We start from the raw sequence: 16,655 nt of genomic DNA, 5'->3' as shown, positions 1-16,655 counted from the left end.
TTTCGTTCGTTATTAGAAACAAGAATAAGAAAAAACTACCAATATATTTATACAAAAGCTTTTGGTCATTAAATAATTTAAAACATTTCTAGTAAATTATATATAGTAGGTACTAGTTGTAGCTATCATGGAATTAAAGTGTCACCAATTAATGGAATAAAAAATTAGCCAAAGCTTAAACGTTAGAAAGGGTACGTTTTTCTTCTTTTGTCAATTCCGGATGCCAGAAATCTATAATTAAAATTAACCTGGTGGAAGTTCCATTATGCCATATTTCGTGTTCGAAACTATCGTCAAAAATCAAAAATTCACCTTCCACCCAAGACCTTTAATTATAAAAATTATATTGAAACATAAACTTTTATTTTATTTGTAAGTTGCTATACCTTATTTCGTTTGCAACACGAATAAAGACACCGGGAGGTACCTTGAGACCCAAATGTGATCGTAGCCTGCAATTTGTTGGCCCACAATGAGGCCACACATGTGTGCCAGGTTGAACAACGCTGAATTTAATTTGACCTCTTCTACATCCGGTAGCGTCGGGAAACGTTTCAATTAGCTGGCAAGTTTTGGGACAGCGCTTACAATTTTTTTGGTTTTTTACGCCGCGTGCGTAAAGTTCAAATTGTTTCCAGTCACCTACTTCACGAAGATCTTCACTCTCACTTTTAAACAGGCCGTCAGTATCTAAGAGACTGAGCCCCTCATCTCGAATCGTAGTCCACTTTTCCTCCAATCTTTTAAAGAAATGCGCATTGGACAACTGCTCTTTCTTCCACCACGGTCTTCCTGTGAGTCTATCGACATTATGCAATGAGCGTTGATACTTGGAGAGGAACACTTTATTATTAACACCATCAATATGTATCTGAAATGTGGAATTAATCTCTAAGTGAATTTAAAAATAACTTACATACTGCCATAGCCTCTTCATTCCTCCCTAGTCGTATTAATGCGTCGCCCAAATGATAATAAAATCTTCCATCAATTACACCTGGATCTCTGGTGGAAATTCCCTTCTTTAGGTATTTAACCGCTTCTTTTAAGCTTAGATCATAACGCTTTAAAATAAAGCCATAGTTCACCATGGCAAAACCATCATTCGGCCATTTTAAAAGTATATCATGTAACACTTTCTTGGCTTCGTAAAAACTAAAACCACCTGGATTTAATTTGAAAAATCGGATAAGCAACTAACTTGTTCATTGTTAGATAAGTGACTGCCAGTTCATTTTGATAATCTACGTTCTCAGGAAACTTCAAAATTAATGATTTATGAATAGAAATGGTTCTCTTGTAGTTTCCTTTAATATCGTTCTTGTTAAAGAAAAATTATGGTTTTATTAATCCTACCTCTGAATCGAAGTCGATTAATGCATCGGTCGGCAACTTGTATAAACAAGACGTCCGTTACGTCAGGCAGTACAAGTGTCTGCTCGTAGGCATCGATTGCAGCCTCCAAAAACTTGTTACTTCTTTTTTGTTCGGCTAAAAGATCTAGTGACTGCGCCCTTCCATATAAAGCACGGGGTGAGGCGGGATAGTTCTCAACAATTTGGTTAAACAGTGTTAAGGCATAAGCGGCATCCTATATTAGAATTTATTTTCTTAGTAATTAGGCAAACAGTTTGGACTACTTATATTGTTTTAATTCATTGACACATTGATTTCTGAGCAGAACTTAGTAATGAATTTGAGCAAATGTTTGGTACATAAAATAGAACTCTTTGTTATACTAATGATGTATACTTACTAAATGGCGATCAGTGTATGGTAGTGACGAATTTTTTACTTCTTTCTGACCAACACTGTCTTTCTTTTTAGAATGTTTGATTCTCTTAAAATTTTCTAAATCTCATGTCAATTTGTTATAGAAGCAATTTCTAAAATGTTGCCATAGTAATCATTAGTCTCTCATCCATTATTCCAACACAACAATATATATGTACTTGTCCAAATTTAGAAGCAATATTAGGGGCATATAGGTATAAATGTTTGTCTATAACGGATAAAGTGCCTTTTTTTCATATAGTGTGTTATTATTTATCAAAATAAACATTTCAAATCGCAATCATTTCAAAGTTAATGGCTAAGTTATTATCACAACGTTTTTGTGTCAATACAAAAACACATCAAACAGTAATAACATTCCACTTGTTTTAGATTAATATCGCAATTCACATAAGTCACACAATCAACGCTTTTAGTTTAAAATAAAAAAAATCTATAGAAAGGAATTTTAAAGGTTCAGGTATTCTCGACTTATTCCTACCAAAGAATACGAAATGTAAGCAACATCAAATAACATAAAATTGAAACTTGGGCGTTTTGTCGATGTTGTCTGCAGTTTTTCTGGAATTTCATCTCAACAAGTAGACAACATCGACTGTCACCAAGTAGGCAATGCTTACATTTTTTAAATTATGTCCAGCTCGATCGAGTTCATCTCTAATTTTCCAATCGTTAGTGTTTGTAATATTACTAAAATCATAATTCGTCTGTCCACTAGATTGTGGATTAGCCCAACTATTTTCGTCTTCAGAATCAGAATCCTCAATTGGGACAAACGTTTTACCTAAAACCGATAAGATTACATGCATTATTAGACTATCACTTTTAAAATTAACAAAAGGAAATATTTGACAAATGGTTTTTAATGATTAGGAGAAATAAGTGGTATACATATTACGTTTCCAGTGATCATAATTTGTACTTCCATCCTCTTCATATTCTTCTTCCTCATCCTCTTCGAGTTCTTCTTCCTCTTCTTCGTCTTCATCCTGATGCAACGCACCGTATCGTTCTTGCAATCGTCTCAGTAGCTCCGCGTCTTCGCTTTCAGATATAATTTCGTCATCTTCGTCGCTACGATCTGCCTCCTCCTCTTCTTCACATTCCTCCTCGTCTTCTTCCTCGTCTGGTTCATCCTCGTCTTCCTCTTCCTCCCCCTCTTCCGAATTATTATACATCTCTCTAGGAATCCAATCAGGTGATAAATTGTGGGAATATGCGGATCGCAATTGTTGATATTCTTGCCTTAAAGCAGAGGAATCGAGCGCTCTCTCTTCTTTAGTTTTGCACTCTTCATCTTCGGAATAATCTGACAAGGTTATGTCTCATTATTATACACTTTTATGATAGAACCAAAATTCCAACAGTAAAATACCTTCTTCGGTTTTTTCATAATCTCGTTCAATTTTGTCTAGGTCAGGTGGTAGTACTATTGTATTTCTTCTGGTTAGGTCTAAAACTTGCACATCTTGAATGCCCCCTTCTGGTTGGTTAACACTTATCTTGGCTAAGTAGAAAAATCCAAAAATAAAATGTAGACCATGACCAAGGGCATTTTGGGGTTATCACACAACTAAGTATATCAGGAAATGCACTTCGTTAATTGCGTTATTATTGTTACATTACAGCCTCTTATTTGAAGGATTATTTAAGGGTTAAAAGAACATGCGACAGTTATACCGACCAGATCTCCACTTCTTAATTAGAACAACGTGTGCCACGATCAACAATGCCGTTCCAACACCGAATCTTACGACCACTGCAACATACAGCGGTATTTAGAAACAATTTGCATTTCCTGATCTTAATTACATACAAAATCATTATTAACCATTTGTCAAATAAGATAAACAACCAAGTACTCACTATTAGAACTTTCTTTTACTGTTTCATCAACGTCTTCCGTCTGGATTTTTTCAGGCAGCTCCTAAAATGTACAGTATAACGTTTTTATTTCTATTTAAATCACGCGTACCTTTTCGGAAGAATCCATAGTTTCTTCACTACGGTTTTCTGGTTCTTCATCGGCGTTTTCTTCGGCTTTCATTTCATCCGAGTCTGGTCGTCGTAATCTTGCGGTCTCAATTTCTGTGTCATCTTCTTTACTTTCAACGGAATCGCTTACTTCGTATTTTTCTTCGGTATTCGTCACTTCTTCCGCTGTTTCTTGATCTTCAGGAGTGTCCGATAGTGGTATATCACTTTCTTCTTGTGTTACCGAATCAGTTTCGCGCGTTTCAAGTTCTTCATCGTCATCCTCTTCGTCTTGTTGAACTTGCTCCTCCTCTTCGTCTTCTTGGGTTGCATCGTATTCTTCTTTTTCCTCATCGCTTACAGTTTGACTGTTCTCTTCCTCTGAAAGTTCGTTAAGATCATCACTTTCGTTGTCATCGTGGTGCGAGGAGTGGTCGTGTTCATCGGCGTCGTCACCCTCCTCGTCCTCTTGTGAATGTTCCACACTAAGCGTTTCTTCGTGCTCGTGGGGATCGGGGAATTTCTCTATCCAACCTTCAAATATATGAGCAAATGCCGATTCTGTCTTGATAGTATCCACTAATTAAATAAAAAAGTAACTAATTACGAAACTTGTCAGTTTAGCTGAGCTTACGGTCTGTAAGTCCGCGATGTTCCGTAATTATTAATCCTATAAGCGTACTTAGAATTGTTAAAAGAACAAAAAATACTAATTTCGCACACAATCCTCCCCCTGTCGTGGCTTCTTTGTGCAAATGTATATTTAGGTCGTCGGCGAGAGTAGGTGTTATGATGGACGGCTGGGGTATAAATTCTTCAGGTCCATCTTCTGCAATAAGAATATGCGAGTAAATATGCGACGATGACACGCGCCTAATTAAAGCGCCATACAAGATCTAGAAGTAGTGCGCAAAACTAGCTGTGAGTCTATTTTAAGCCTGACATTTTCCAATTTTTTAAGAGTTTTGTTAATATTCATTACGCGTTAGTATTAGAAAGTTTAAAATCTAAACGTACCTTTTCTTTTCCTTTTGTCGCGTTTCTTTTTCGTTTGCACGGCGCTAGCCATCACCTACACAGGGTTATAATTCCTAATTTAGCCTTACACCTGCGTTGCGTTACCTCCTTCTGATCTCGCCTTTATACCTAAAATCAAACATATTAAAATTTTAGTTGGAATAAAGTATCGAAGCTGTTAAGCAACAGCACTGGCTTTAGAATTACGTTTACTGTCCACCATTAGCGAGAAATCACGATCTAATATCCGCACGCGTCGTCTATTAATACCTACATCGTTGGAGAACAAACGTATTGTCTTCAACCACCTTTTACACGTACACATCACACATGTAAAATTCAGGGAGATCCCTTTTGGCCAAATTAAAATGTTTGTTAGAATTAACGTTTTTAGACGCCTTGGTACTTGGGTACGCGCGAATTGATTCCAAAGGTACCTCCAAAAATTTGAGAGAAATTCGATGGGTTTAGACATAAGCACCGTCCAATTAGATGAAAGGTACGGTGACGGTATGCCTTCAAAAGCATAGGTAAATACGAGGGTAAATGTTTTTTTGTGAATCCTTTACGCTGTAGAGTGCTATTCTTTGTATAAATTGTTTTTATATTGCCAAATGCGTACCAAATTATTTTACACTTTGAAAAATTTGTGTTCAAACTTGTCTAGAAAGCTTTTGGAAATCGGTGTATTCACTTATTTACAATTAAATTCGTTTGAACAAAACAATTTCAATTGATATTATAGAATGGCTAGCAAAAACTGATTCAAAATAATTCGGTACTAATCAAATTGCGAAGTAGTACAATTCTAAATTGATTACCATTACCATTCAAAGGTAAAATTGTAAGTTTGCGCTTAAAAAAAAATAGTGTAGGGAGATATGGTTATCCCTCTTTGTTTCGAGTTGTGGTGCTTGAGGGGTGAACTCAGGCAATCGTGGGAAATGCGGCTTTTCGTCCGTCACACGTCGTAGTGCCGCCACGCGACCAGACGGATCCCATCGTATACTTTGGGGCATTCAAATGATAAAAAGGCCATTACGTTTACGTAATTAATTTATACTTTTTATTCTCCATACACCTATCATTATAGACATTTGAAAAAAGGGCTAAGACAATTTTACGAACACAAATCTGTTATAAGCATCGCCGGAGTTAAATTAGAAGGGTTAAGCACCAGCGACGGCATTCTTTTGTTAAGGCTACCTGAATTTTAGAGAACTAGTTTTACCTGGGAATTAGAAAATATTAATTTGTAAGTATGGGATGATGTTTCATCGATTCGATCGTTCTTGAATGGTAAAGTAAAAAGCGAGATTTCTCTGTAGTAAAAGGCGCAATAGATTTATGAATGAAATTAAAAAAGGATAAAATAAGGGTCAGCACGAGGGTAGCGTTCGCGTGCTAATTCGACAAGTGGGGGTAAGAGTAGGGGTAAAAACGTGCCAGAACGGCGTTAAGACGGCCGTCAAATCAACAGGCCAAGATACATTCGATTGCGTACGGTACACACGTCGAAACGTCGCTGTGACAGTCGTCCGACACGCGTTTAATTCCGTCGCCGTTTTCTTTAAACAAGTGATATTAGAACGACTTAACAAATATCATACCGTTTTTGATAACATGGATCATTCTTCCTCCCACAATGCTTCGATGCACTGGAATTATTCCGCTGCGAATACGACTGCTTCCTGGACTCCACCGTCTCGACCTGTCAAAAGACCACTATCTGAAAGTGATGATTGTGACGAAATATTTTCAGAAGAATCATCTAAAGACCAGTGAGTACATTTATTATTAAAGTGACTTTTATTTATCTGGGGCAATTTTAGATGCACATCTCCTGGTGACACCGATAGCTGCCAAATGCTCTCGAGGAAAAAACGTCGAGGAGTAATTGAGAAAAAACGGCGCGATCGCATCAACACTTCGCTTTCGGAGTTGAAGCGCCTCGTTCCCAGTGCTTTCGAAAAGCAAGGTTCCTCCAAATTAGAGAAAGCCGAAATTTTGCAAATGACTGTGGATCACCTGAAAATGATTCATGCCAAAGGTAACGACATTCTATTGCTAATTTAACGCTAGGGTGGCGAAATTGTGGAAATACTATACGAGGCCCATTCTTTTGCATACCTGTTGCGTCACAAGTGTCATTAGAATAAAAACACAACTGTTTACTTAATCGACTTCCGGTTTGAAATGCTGGTGAAACTGATAATAAAAATTTTCAAAATGAACGTACACCAACCGTTATTGATTTGATTAATATTAATGCCTTTATTCACCGTGACGGTTCCCTTATTTCTACGCGGTTGCAATTACCTGCCCCAATTGTACGGAACATATTTCAACAGAATTTGCCTTTCAGGATTGGATGCACTAACCTACGACCCTCATAAGTACGCGATGGATTATCACGGGATGGGATTTCGAGAGTGCGTCGCGGAAGTGGTGCGTTATTTGGAAAGAATCGAAGGGTTGGACATGCAAAATCCGCTAAGATTACGACTGACATCGCACCTGCAATGTTGCGCGGCCCAGCGGGAGTTGGCAACGAAACAGGCGACCACAGCTGGACCGTGGAGTTACCCCGCAACCCAACCGTATCCACCACTAAATCCGTTACCATCACCTGTAGGACCTAATCACGGTCCCATAGGAAATTTGGGGATACAGCAACAAACGACATCCGGATTACACCATCAAAATGTGCACCACGATTTAGGCAGTTTTGATGCGACGACCACTTGCTCACAGACGTCGGTATCCCCTGCCGATCCTTCGGCACGTTTAGCTCCCGTGACGACAGTTTTAACGCCGTTAACGACGAGCACCGCAACATCTCTTGGTTACCCTCCTCATCAATATACGCCAAATTCATTCAGTGTACCAACAACAAGTCACCATCAAAATTACAATCAAAACAATACGCAAGGGATGAAACCGTATAGACCTTGGGGCGCCGAGGTCGCGTATTAGCGAATAAATAAGCGTTACTAAAAGTGCCTGTGGTAATTAGTGGCCTATTATAAGACTACACATTCGCACCTAATGGTGTTTTAGTCATTTTTGTACCTTAAGCTATTTATTTTAAAATTATTGTAAGTGTTTAAAGAAATATATTTTTATTTTTTCTAAATCTAATCATTTGGCAATTGTCGAACTATGTTCACATGGTACGTACGCCGCAGCTGTGGTGCTAAACAAAAGTTTTTCATGCAAAACATTTCGTACAACTGGAAAAACTGGTACAAATCGTATTGTAAATAGTGAAGTGGAAGTGCAAATCCCTGGCGGACTTGGAATCTGCAACCCTTATTGTTAATGACTGTTTAGAAACCTGTTTCCTTTTAAACAGCATCCCATCGACCGTAAAAATATCAATGGAGACAAAGGATTTTTACACGCGTTTCCGTAATTTTACTTTTGTGAAACTGGTTGTTTTTGTCCCATACCCCTAATATAACAAAGAAGGGTTTTAAAGAAAAATACCTCAACGTGGCGAAACTAAAAATTGCGTACTAGTTTACAAATGTAAATTCTGCAATGCGAGCGATTTACGCGAAGTTCTACTAATCGATAATATAAATAATAGAAATGTAAATAATATTTTATCCTGGGTGTAGGGTTGGAAGGATATGACTTAGTTGGGGTGGCAGAACGTGGGAAATGGACGGGCAACCGGCTCTCATAAAGGTAGCGTCCGGCCTAGCAGCACACGCCAGTAGAGGGTAACATTTTGTCCCGCATATTAATGTAACGAACCTGCTACACCGATACGTTTAATTACAATGTAACTTCCTTTAAAAATAATTTAAATTCGTAATTAAATATGGAAAAAAATTAGCTTATTGAACGCACGGTTCATATGACTTTATAATTTTGCTCACGAATTTCAAAAGGTTGCGTGTACTTTTTTGGAAATTACACTTCATTTTTCCAAGTGTTGAACAATAATGGGTAGCGAAAAGATTTACCTGTGGTAAAATCTTTCAGGTGCTGAGCTTAAATTGATGCTTATTCTGAGCACCTGTTGGATTTACACAAAGAAAAACCCTTTAGTCCTTTCTACGTCACGCATTTTGTAATCATTGAATATGAAGATTAGAAAGCCGAACATTTGCACATAGGTACCTATACGTACTTAGGTGCTCTTGGTGGTTCAATGGCAGAAGTGCCAGTGTTGAAGTCGGGGTCATTTGGAGACGACAATGTTTTTGACAATCAAACCATTGTAGGTAATCATTTTATTTGGTTCAAAAACACTATCGGAGGTAAGAGAAGTTAATAAAAAAAACAGTATAGCCAAAATCCCACCCTACAGTATAATACTCTTACACGACAATTCAACGGAATCGGCGCAAGACACGTTAACATTTTCATTTTCATTCATCAGGGCCTATCATGGTAGTTGCTAAATGCCTAGCATCCACTCCGATATGTAATTTGTAGTTGGTTAAAAGTGCGAGGGGTAGACGGTTTGGTAATTTTGTTGTACTTATATTTTAATATTTTGAAAATTTAGTATGATTTCTGTTTTTATCGCTCTTGTCTGAATTGGCTCGGGACATTGAATAAAAGGTTAAAGTTTTATTCAATACTCAGGATTAGACCAGCCCATACTGAAGATTCGTTTGTCACTAGTCGGCACCTGTATTAAGTTCAAAATTAAACATATTGTAACGTAAATTTAATTACGTTCTTTATTTAATAATTAGGTATATATATTTTAATAATTAACAATGCATTTATAACAGTCCTAAGAAGGATTAATTTATAACAGTAATTTTTATTTAGCACTCACAAACGCACATATACACAATTTCGTTCTTTATCGCCGCTGACTAATTTTTCATGGCGCCTCGATGTGTATCAGTATCAGGATTTCTGAAATATTCACTGCCTTACCCTCCTCTTAAAATTGCTGCGTCTCGCAACACGGACGACGGTTGTAGCGGAGACACAGTCCCAGGCAACCCTTGTTCTACAGTGCGAACTTAATGGTGGTACTTACACAACGACCCCCTCGTGCATCTTACATTCTTGAAGAACCAACAATCCATCGTCTTACGAATTGATTGCGGGGCTCCTCTGGGGTTAAAGCAACAGACCGCGGTGCCCTGGAATACTACTTCCAGCATGTTGCGCACAACTCACCAGTCAAACCTATCAAGACCATATTCGATCTTCGGAATTAGCCAGCTTTGTAAACGCCATGAATCTGTAGTCGATTCAAGTTCTGTAGCGCGTTCCAAAATCTTCGTAACTAGTTTCTCTTAAGCACCCAAATTAGAACGTAAATCATCGTCATGTACTTGAGCCGTCCGGGGTTTTTGCGGTGCCCAACCATCATCCACAAGTACCTTGCGTCGCCCAGTCTCCGGGGCCCAACTTTCTCGCCCCTTCCCTTTGATCCGTTCTAGTTTTCTTGGATTATTCGTTACTATATTTTCGCCGTTTTTACCACAGCTTCCCCATCGCAATCCTCATCGTTTTGTCTAACTGCTCCAATCTTTTTACTATCTCTCTTATTTTTTGTTGCTTTCGTCCCTACCAATAGCGTGCACGCGCGTTTTCTTGGCAGCATTAAACTCCAGTGCATGCGCCAAAACCGTTTCCAATTTCTCATGCCGCGCCAGTTTCAAAGTTATCTGCGTTTCCCCGTCGCGAACGCCACTGATGAATGTCTGCAACGCCAGCTGCTGTATTAAGCTTTCTGGCGCTGTAGGATACGCCAATTTTATCGACCGGGCTATATCGGCTTCGAGTTTTTGCAAAGTTGCAACCGTGATACATTTTCTCCAAGTCCTTTTGCTGGTTTCCACGTAAAGTAGCTATCAGGAAAGTTGCCTTCTCTTCCACTGTCCACTTATTTGTACCTGCAGCGGCCTCAAACTGTCTCAAGTAGATGGACCACAGTGATTTTCCATCGAATGTTGTTGGCTTAACGTGAACCAATACTTTCACATGGTTCGGAGGCTTGTTTGCGGGACGATTGTGGAACAGCAAGTAGATCTTGTGTTATCACAGATGACATATCACTCCTTTTGCGTTCTTCAGTCAATACCATAAATCGTTTTCGTAGTTCATCGATTTCGTTTTCTATCCTATGAATTTTATCTTGGACACCCTGCATTTCGTCTTGAATCATATGCCTCTCACTTCTTGTTGACATGCTTCTATTTTAGCCTCCATGGATTGTTGACCAGTTTCGATTTTGGCTTCCATTGATTGTTGACGAGCTTTCATTTCAGCTTGACCGGCTTCGATTTTAGCTTGACCCCCTTCCATGTCTTGCATTAAGTGCAGCAGTTGTTCCATTTTTTTCTGACGTAGATCTGATCACTATTGGCGTACACATTCATTAATCGTTCACTTGAACACAACCCCACATCTGACACTGCAGTATAACGTAAATTTAATTACGTCGTTTATTTATTTACAAATAATTAAAATCAAATTTATAACAATAATTATTATTTCTCACTCACATATACACAATTTATAACAGCGCGAACTATTTATTACTTAAACGTACAACAAGATTCTTTCTAGAATGTTCTAGAGTGCTCAAGGGCGCTTCACACTGTTCTAGAACAAACACCTCATATTTCCATGAAAGATTGCGTCACATCCGCCCTCGTTCTTTATAGCCTCTTTCATGGCGCCTCGATGTCTATCGGGATTTCTGAAATATTCGCTACAGTATTTGTTTGATAATTCATTAATTCTAATTAAATACAATGATCTAGATTTTGACCAGCACCATACAAACAAATACAAAACGCAAAATTCAATCGTTCAATAAAATCGTCTTTTCGTCGCCGTTTTGAGTTTTGTAAACAGAAAAGACTCCGTGTCTAACAGCAATGCCGTACGTTAAAGTCAGAATTCCGAGCAGAATTCTTTTCGTAAAAAAATTTTTGTTTTCTAAATTAGAACACAGATTCGTCGAACTTGTATATTTAAAATAAAACGAGATGCAAAAAAAGTACGTTACGGCATGATAGTGAATGAAATAAACCAGTTTTAGATGATAAGGCGTACAGTGGAATTTTGTTAACAGTTGGGCCCTTGACAAATAAAAAACATCATCTACCAGATCTCTTTTGGGAGTGGACTATATCGATGTCGAACCTTTTGGCACGAATTATCGCTAGTAAGCAAACGATTCATTACTTTACCCACATCAGATTAACTAAAAAGTCTCTGCTTTACCGTTTACCAACTTAATGAAAATGAGAGTATGACAGGGAGAGCACACAAATTGAGCTCAAATCAATGTGTTAAGCAGTTTTTCCGACGAAATTGGTGAATAAAATCGCCATACAAGGTTGTACTCTTCTTTTCTTCGACGCTGCGTACCACCAGCTACTAAGCCATAATTCTGGAGGGTGCACTCGAGAATGATGGTATTGTAGTAAACCAAGGGTAAATTCATCCTTTGTTCATGGTTCTTCGAACCAAATGGCGGTGTAGTATAAAAGTTGAATAAAAAATGAATTCACTGTTGGTTTACTACAAGACACCCTACAAAATTTTGGCTTAGTGGGTGGGGATATTTAGAGTCGCAGCAGATTACTCAACATAACAGCCTTATGCATCGGTTTTGCCGCTTGGAGAGTACCCTGAGACTCAATAATGGTTGTGAATCTGCTTTATTATTAATAATTTTACAATATGGCGTATTACTATTTTTGTGTGACCATGTTATCAGCCTGTGGTTATACTGGAAGCCAACGAGAAAGACAAACGACAAAAGAAAGCGCAACCGACTAACATCCGTAACATTATTTTGATTGTATATTCGCTCTTACAGAATGTCTGTTGAAATCGCTGAAGTTATTGTAAACTCACGGAAGCCAGTGAAGGAACTTCAACATTAATACAGAACGAATCAGAGAAACCGCACGGTTTGACAGATTTATAAAGGATTGGGCGCGAAATGTGGTCCTATTGGCATACCCCTTGTTCTGAATAGAATACTTTATTGCTCTTCATGTAGTGACACACTGCCCACACTCCACATTCTATGTAATTACAAAAGCTTACGTAATGTATAGAGCTGGGGGTGTGCTCATTAACTTAAAAATTTAAGCATACCTAGCTCATAAGAAGGTCTTTTTCACCTGCTTCCTCATTGTATACCTACTTACGCATATATTGTAAGGGGAAGTATTCAAGACGGTCTACTTAATACGGTCCTGATTTTTTTGTATAAGGATATTAAAAGTCGGCCATTATGGTCTCGTGGCTGCCTCATACTGGAAACAAAGACCGACGATCAGCGTACGCTAGTACACGCGTCGCTATAATTACGACTAAAATTTTGGGTTGCGTCCTTTGTCGCCAATCAGCCCTTACGGATGAATTTGTATTAACGTGTTTTGTAACGAGTCGAGCGCGTTAATTCGTTGACAACGAAAGGAGTGAAAATGAAAAACGGTTAAAAAAGAAATGATTCATAGCAAATAGTTCAATTAAAGATGAGTGCAAAGGGACATACTTGTTACATATTGATTAGCCATTGGTCAATATGATTAGACTCTGGGGAAAACCACTAAAAGTGCGCAAAATTTGTATTGCATAATTAAAACACAGTTGTCAGAGAGCTTTATGTTTATCTACTCGGGACCTTTCTCGATTCTGTTATTAAAATATGTAGGTGGACATTGGTCAGTGGCATCACGAAGTTAATCACCCCAATGCATTGAAATCGAAATCAAACAAGAACATTATATGGCATCTGCCCTCTTCACGGACCGTAAATTTTGATGGCCAACTATTGATACTAGTGATCGCCATTCAAATATGACATTTTTATATTTGCTGACTTCTGTTAATCTTTTCACTGCTGTACTTAAATCTAGTTTATGAATTATATAAATGTAAATTCGAAACGCTTTTGCATCGTAAACCGTCACTAATTGACGTATAAGTGATGTAATTAAAACACATTGTCCATTCATCGTCATAAATTCAAATGTCAAGAATTCGTCACTTAAAAAACAACTTGTCAAAAAAACGCACATTCAAATGCATCCCTTTCGGAATAGTAACCCCTTCGTGCTAAGGGTTACGCATACCTACCTCTCTTTAAACTTTAATTTAAAGAATGGAACGTAAGTAGTACATACATTTTCAATAATCCGATTTGGGCAATTCAGAAAATTGTGTATCAGTTGTAACCTTTCTCTCACAACAAATACTGAATTGTAAATTTTACTATATGGAAAATATTTGAGGGTGGCTATGTCCAAATGCGGTCAAGCAACTTACATTCACTTCTTCAGTACAATGCAAATCAAATATAGCGAAGTTCTTAATTTAATAACGTTTTATAACGTAATTTATCTATAGAAAAGTAAACGTACCTACGTTGCATACGTGAAAAGGAAACGAATGATACATTACCAATTAGTTTTGAATTAAAAATAACCGATCATGCCCTAACAATTTATCAGTTTAGTGACATCCAAATTCAATAGAAATTTTAGATTCGATTATTGGAATTGAGACCTCCCCAATTGTAGTTTAACAAGTGATTGATTGGGTTTCTTTGAAATTATAAAGTTATAAGAGGGATATGTAGGAAAAGTAGTAAGGCCCATCCCTGTATATACGATAATACAATTACTGTATGTTCGTTATGAACTGTTACACAAACTTAGGTCTAATCATTCTTGGACGAATTCTATAGTACCTGTATAGGTATACTTGTACGTTAACTTGTTGGAGTTGAAATCACGCTGTATTGTACTACATCTTCACTTTATTATTTATTCCCAAATTAAATAAACTACATAGCAAAGACTATCACGAGTCCAGCTGAAGAGCGACCATCTTACTTGCTTTGGTTTAGGGAACTCCATCAGGGGTAAACGCACCAATACTTCCCGTCATTGCAATGAACGGAAAATTATAAAATAAAATTAAACCACCGAATGCCATTCAGTTACGCAGGGCCGCCTTAGCCTCGACGGGCCTCGGGAAGATTCTGATGATCATCCCTACCTACCATATAAATTAACCGATTTCCTTCTTGACTACTGGAGAACTTTTGAATAATTTATACATGCACAGCAGTTTCTATAATTTATTATACTTTATTTAAATAATCGAAATTATAACACATTCGATCAATCAATTTCTCTTCAGCACGTATAGGAACATTCGCAAAAAAATTGCTATTAAAATGCAATTGAACATCAGGTCACTTTGGGCCGGGTTTCCAAGGTTTGCACCGGACATTTACCCCCGCTTATGCCCCGGCCCCGTATTGGTGGACATGGACGGTATCACAACCATACAATATGTACGAGAGAGTAATTACACTATTAGTATAAATGTAGTGTACGTATATAATCAGAATCGAAAATATCTAAATTTAACGCAAATCTTTGGCTATACTTGCACCATTGTATTATTTTGTCTTTTTTTAAATTAGTTTACTAAGTGCGGTACCAAAAATAATAATTAAAAAAAATTTTCTATGTTTTGGCCCATCTTGCCGATTTTTAAATATAACTTAAATACGCACATGCGCCACTCACATTCGAGATCAGGCACCAATACCAATTTTATATTAAAATAAAAGAAGGGGAACGATTGACAGACAAATTAAAGAATTTAAACTATATAACGGAACTATAAATAGCTACATACGCGATTAGCCGCTTTCAAATGCACGAAAATTTTTAATTGTCTGAATTTTTTAACACATCACCACATCACAAAGGATCGGCACAGATTAGCGAAAGAGAGTAAGTAAACAAAAGTGGGTGGGTGCACTTATCAAAGCTACTGTTGTATGCATGGTTCACGAAATATTCCTTAAATTGGTAGAGAACTTTTTCAACATTGTTAGTATCTATAACTTTTCCTGTATACCATTTCCGAACAAAGTTTGGTATACTTGACCTCTTGACTCGTTAGATTTACGGCTACTGTTTATTCTGCACCTATAAGTGACATTAATTTATGGATCACATCGACGTACGTAAGAAGTGTTGCCTAAATGCACGGGCATAACTATTAACTATGCATTTACAAAAGCACTAATAGTTTTGTGTTTTGGTACATAGGTAACATAGGTTCTCAATTTCGGAGATTTTCAATTCATAGGCAAAGAGTACCCTTTGTCATAGGGAAGTTACTGGTTTCTCCTACTTTTCTCCAAATGAGCTAGGCTGCTGTATCATGCTTTCCTTTGCAGTTCATGACTTCTCCAGATGTTCACTTCTTAGCACACTTTTGCAAATTTATTTGTAAAAAGGTAGCTTTCAATCTCAATTTGGCTGGCTGGCTGGCAGCAAATGCGAGCCCGTAGAAAGACGAGGAGTCTACATGTACCTATACCTATAACCGAGGTCGTGTAATTTACAACTTTAGGAACGGGGCAACATGGTGGGGTCGGCTACACCTGGGCGCGATCCCCGGGCGTGGTTTACGAACCTGGTGATCTTTCAATTTTTTCCTATCTCCTTCTACAGTTTTGATTCGATTATTTTCCATCTGGTGTCGCCGAAAAGATCTTGTAAACGCGCACAACTCCTCCTTTTGCAAGGCGCATCTTTCCTCTGCGAATTTTGTCACGCGGTTTAAAATTTCTTAAAGCTGTCTTTCTCGTGTGGCCAATAGAAGCTCGAGCTATGAGAAGTGCCCCAAAAATTGAATATTATTTTGTGGTGAGTCTTTAATGAAATCCACTACTATTTCGGACACTGTTCCATTATGCTTAATTCTCATCTCGCGAAATAATAGTTTTTTAAACTTGCGGAAAAGAAAAATGGATAAACAAAAATCTACAAAGATACGGGCTACATTATCTAGATAAATTAAAGAAATGATCTGTCTGAGAAATCAAAACAAGG

The 16,655-nt window shown here is 37.7% G+C and overlaps 2 protein-coding genes across 8 annotated transcripts; one reads left to right on the top strand and one right to left on the bottom strand.

Moving 5' to 3' along the window:
- Positions 1-25: 25 nt before the first annotated feature.
- LOC116166270 (aspartyl/asparaginyl beta-hydroxylase) lies at positions 26-15,664 on the bottom strand. Of its 7 annotated transcripts, XM_031481144.1 has the most exons (14): positions 15,448-15,664; positions 4,786-4,914; positions 4,403-4,597; positions 3,770-4,347; positions 3,661-3,721; positions 3,479-3,553; positions 3,170-3,301; positions 2,693-3,103; positions 2,415-2,578; positions 1,357-1,591; positions 1,202-1,307; positions 921-1,155; positions 387-871; positions 26-326 (listed from the first exon to the last, which is right to left on the bottom strand). In XM_031481144.1, the coding sequence occupies exons 2-14, from the start codon at positions 4,835-4,837 to the stop codon at positions 176-178; spliced, it is 2,880 nt and encodes a 959-aa protein (XP_031337004.1). In that variant the 5' UTR covers positions 4,838-4,914; positions 15,448-15,664; the 3' UTR covers positions 26-175. The 7 variants fall into 7 exon arrangements, with proteins under 7 accessions (XP_031337004.1, XP_031337005.1, XP_031337006.1 ...); XM_031481146.1 differs by lacking the exons at positions 26-326; positions 15,448-15,664 and having other exon boundaries at positions 400-527; positions 589-871; XM_031481145.1 differs by lacking the exons at positions 3,479-3,553; positions 15,448-15,664.
- Positions 5,448-7,816, top strand: LOC116166271 (hairy/enhancer-of-split related with YRPW motif protein). The gene is made up of 3 exons (XM_031481151.1): positions 5,448-6,566; positions 6,618-6,835; positions 7,151-7,816. The coding sequence occupies exons 1-3, from the start codon at positions 6,409-6,411 to the stop codon at positions 7,759-7,761; spliced, it is 987 nt and encodes a 328-aa protein (XP_031337011.1). The 5' UTR covers positions 5,448-6,408; the 3' UTR covers positions 7,762-7,816.
- Positions 15,665-16,655: the final 991 nt, after the last annotated feature.

The sequence above is a fragment of the Photinus pyralis genome, unplaced genomic scaffold (assembly GCF_008802855.1).
Source record: "Photinus pyralis isolate 1611_PpyrPB1 unplaced genomic scaffold, Ppyr1.3 Ppyr1.4_LG3a, whole genome shotgun sequence".
Classification (NCBI taxonomy): Eukaryota; Metazoa; Arthropoda; class Insecta; order Coleoptera; family Lampyridae; genus Photinus; species Photinus pyralis.
The sequence above is the reverse complement of the archived record's forward strand: the minus strand, read 5'-3'. Positions and strand labels throughout refer to the sequence as shown.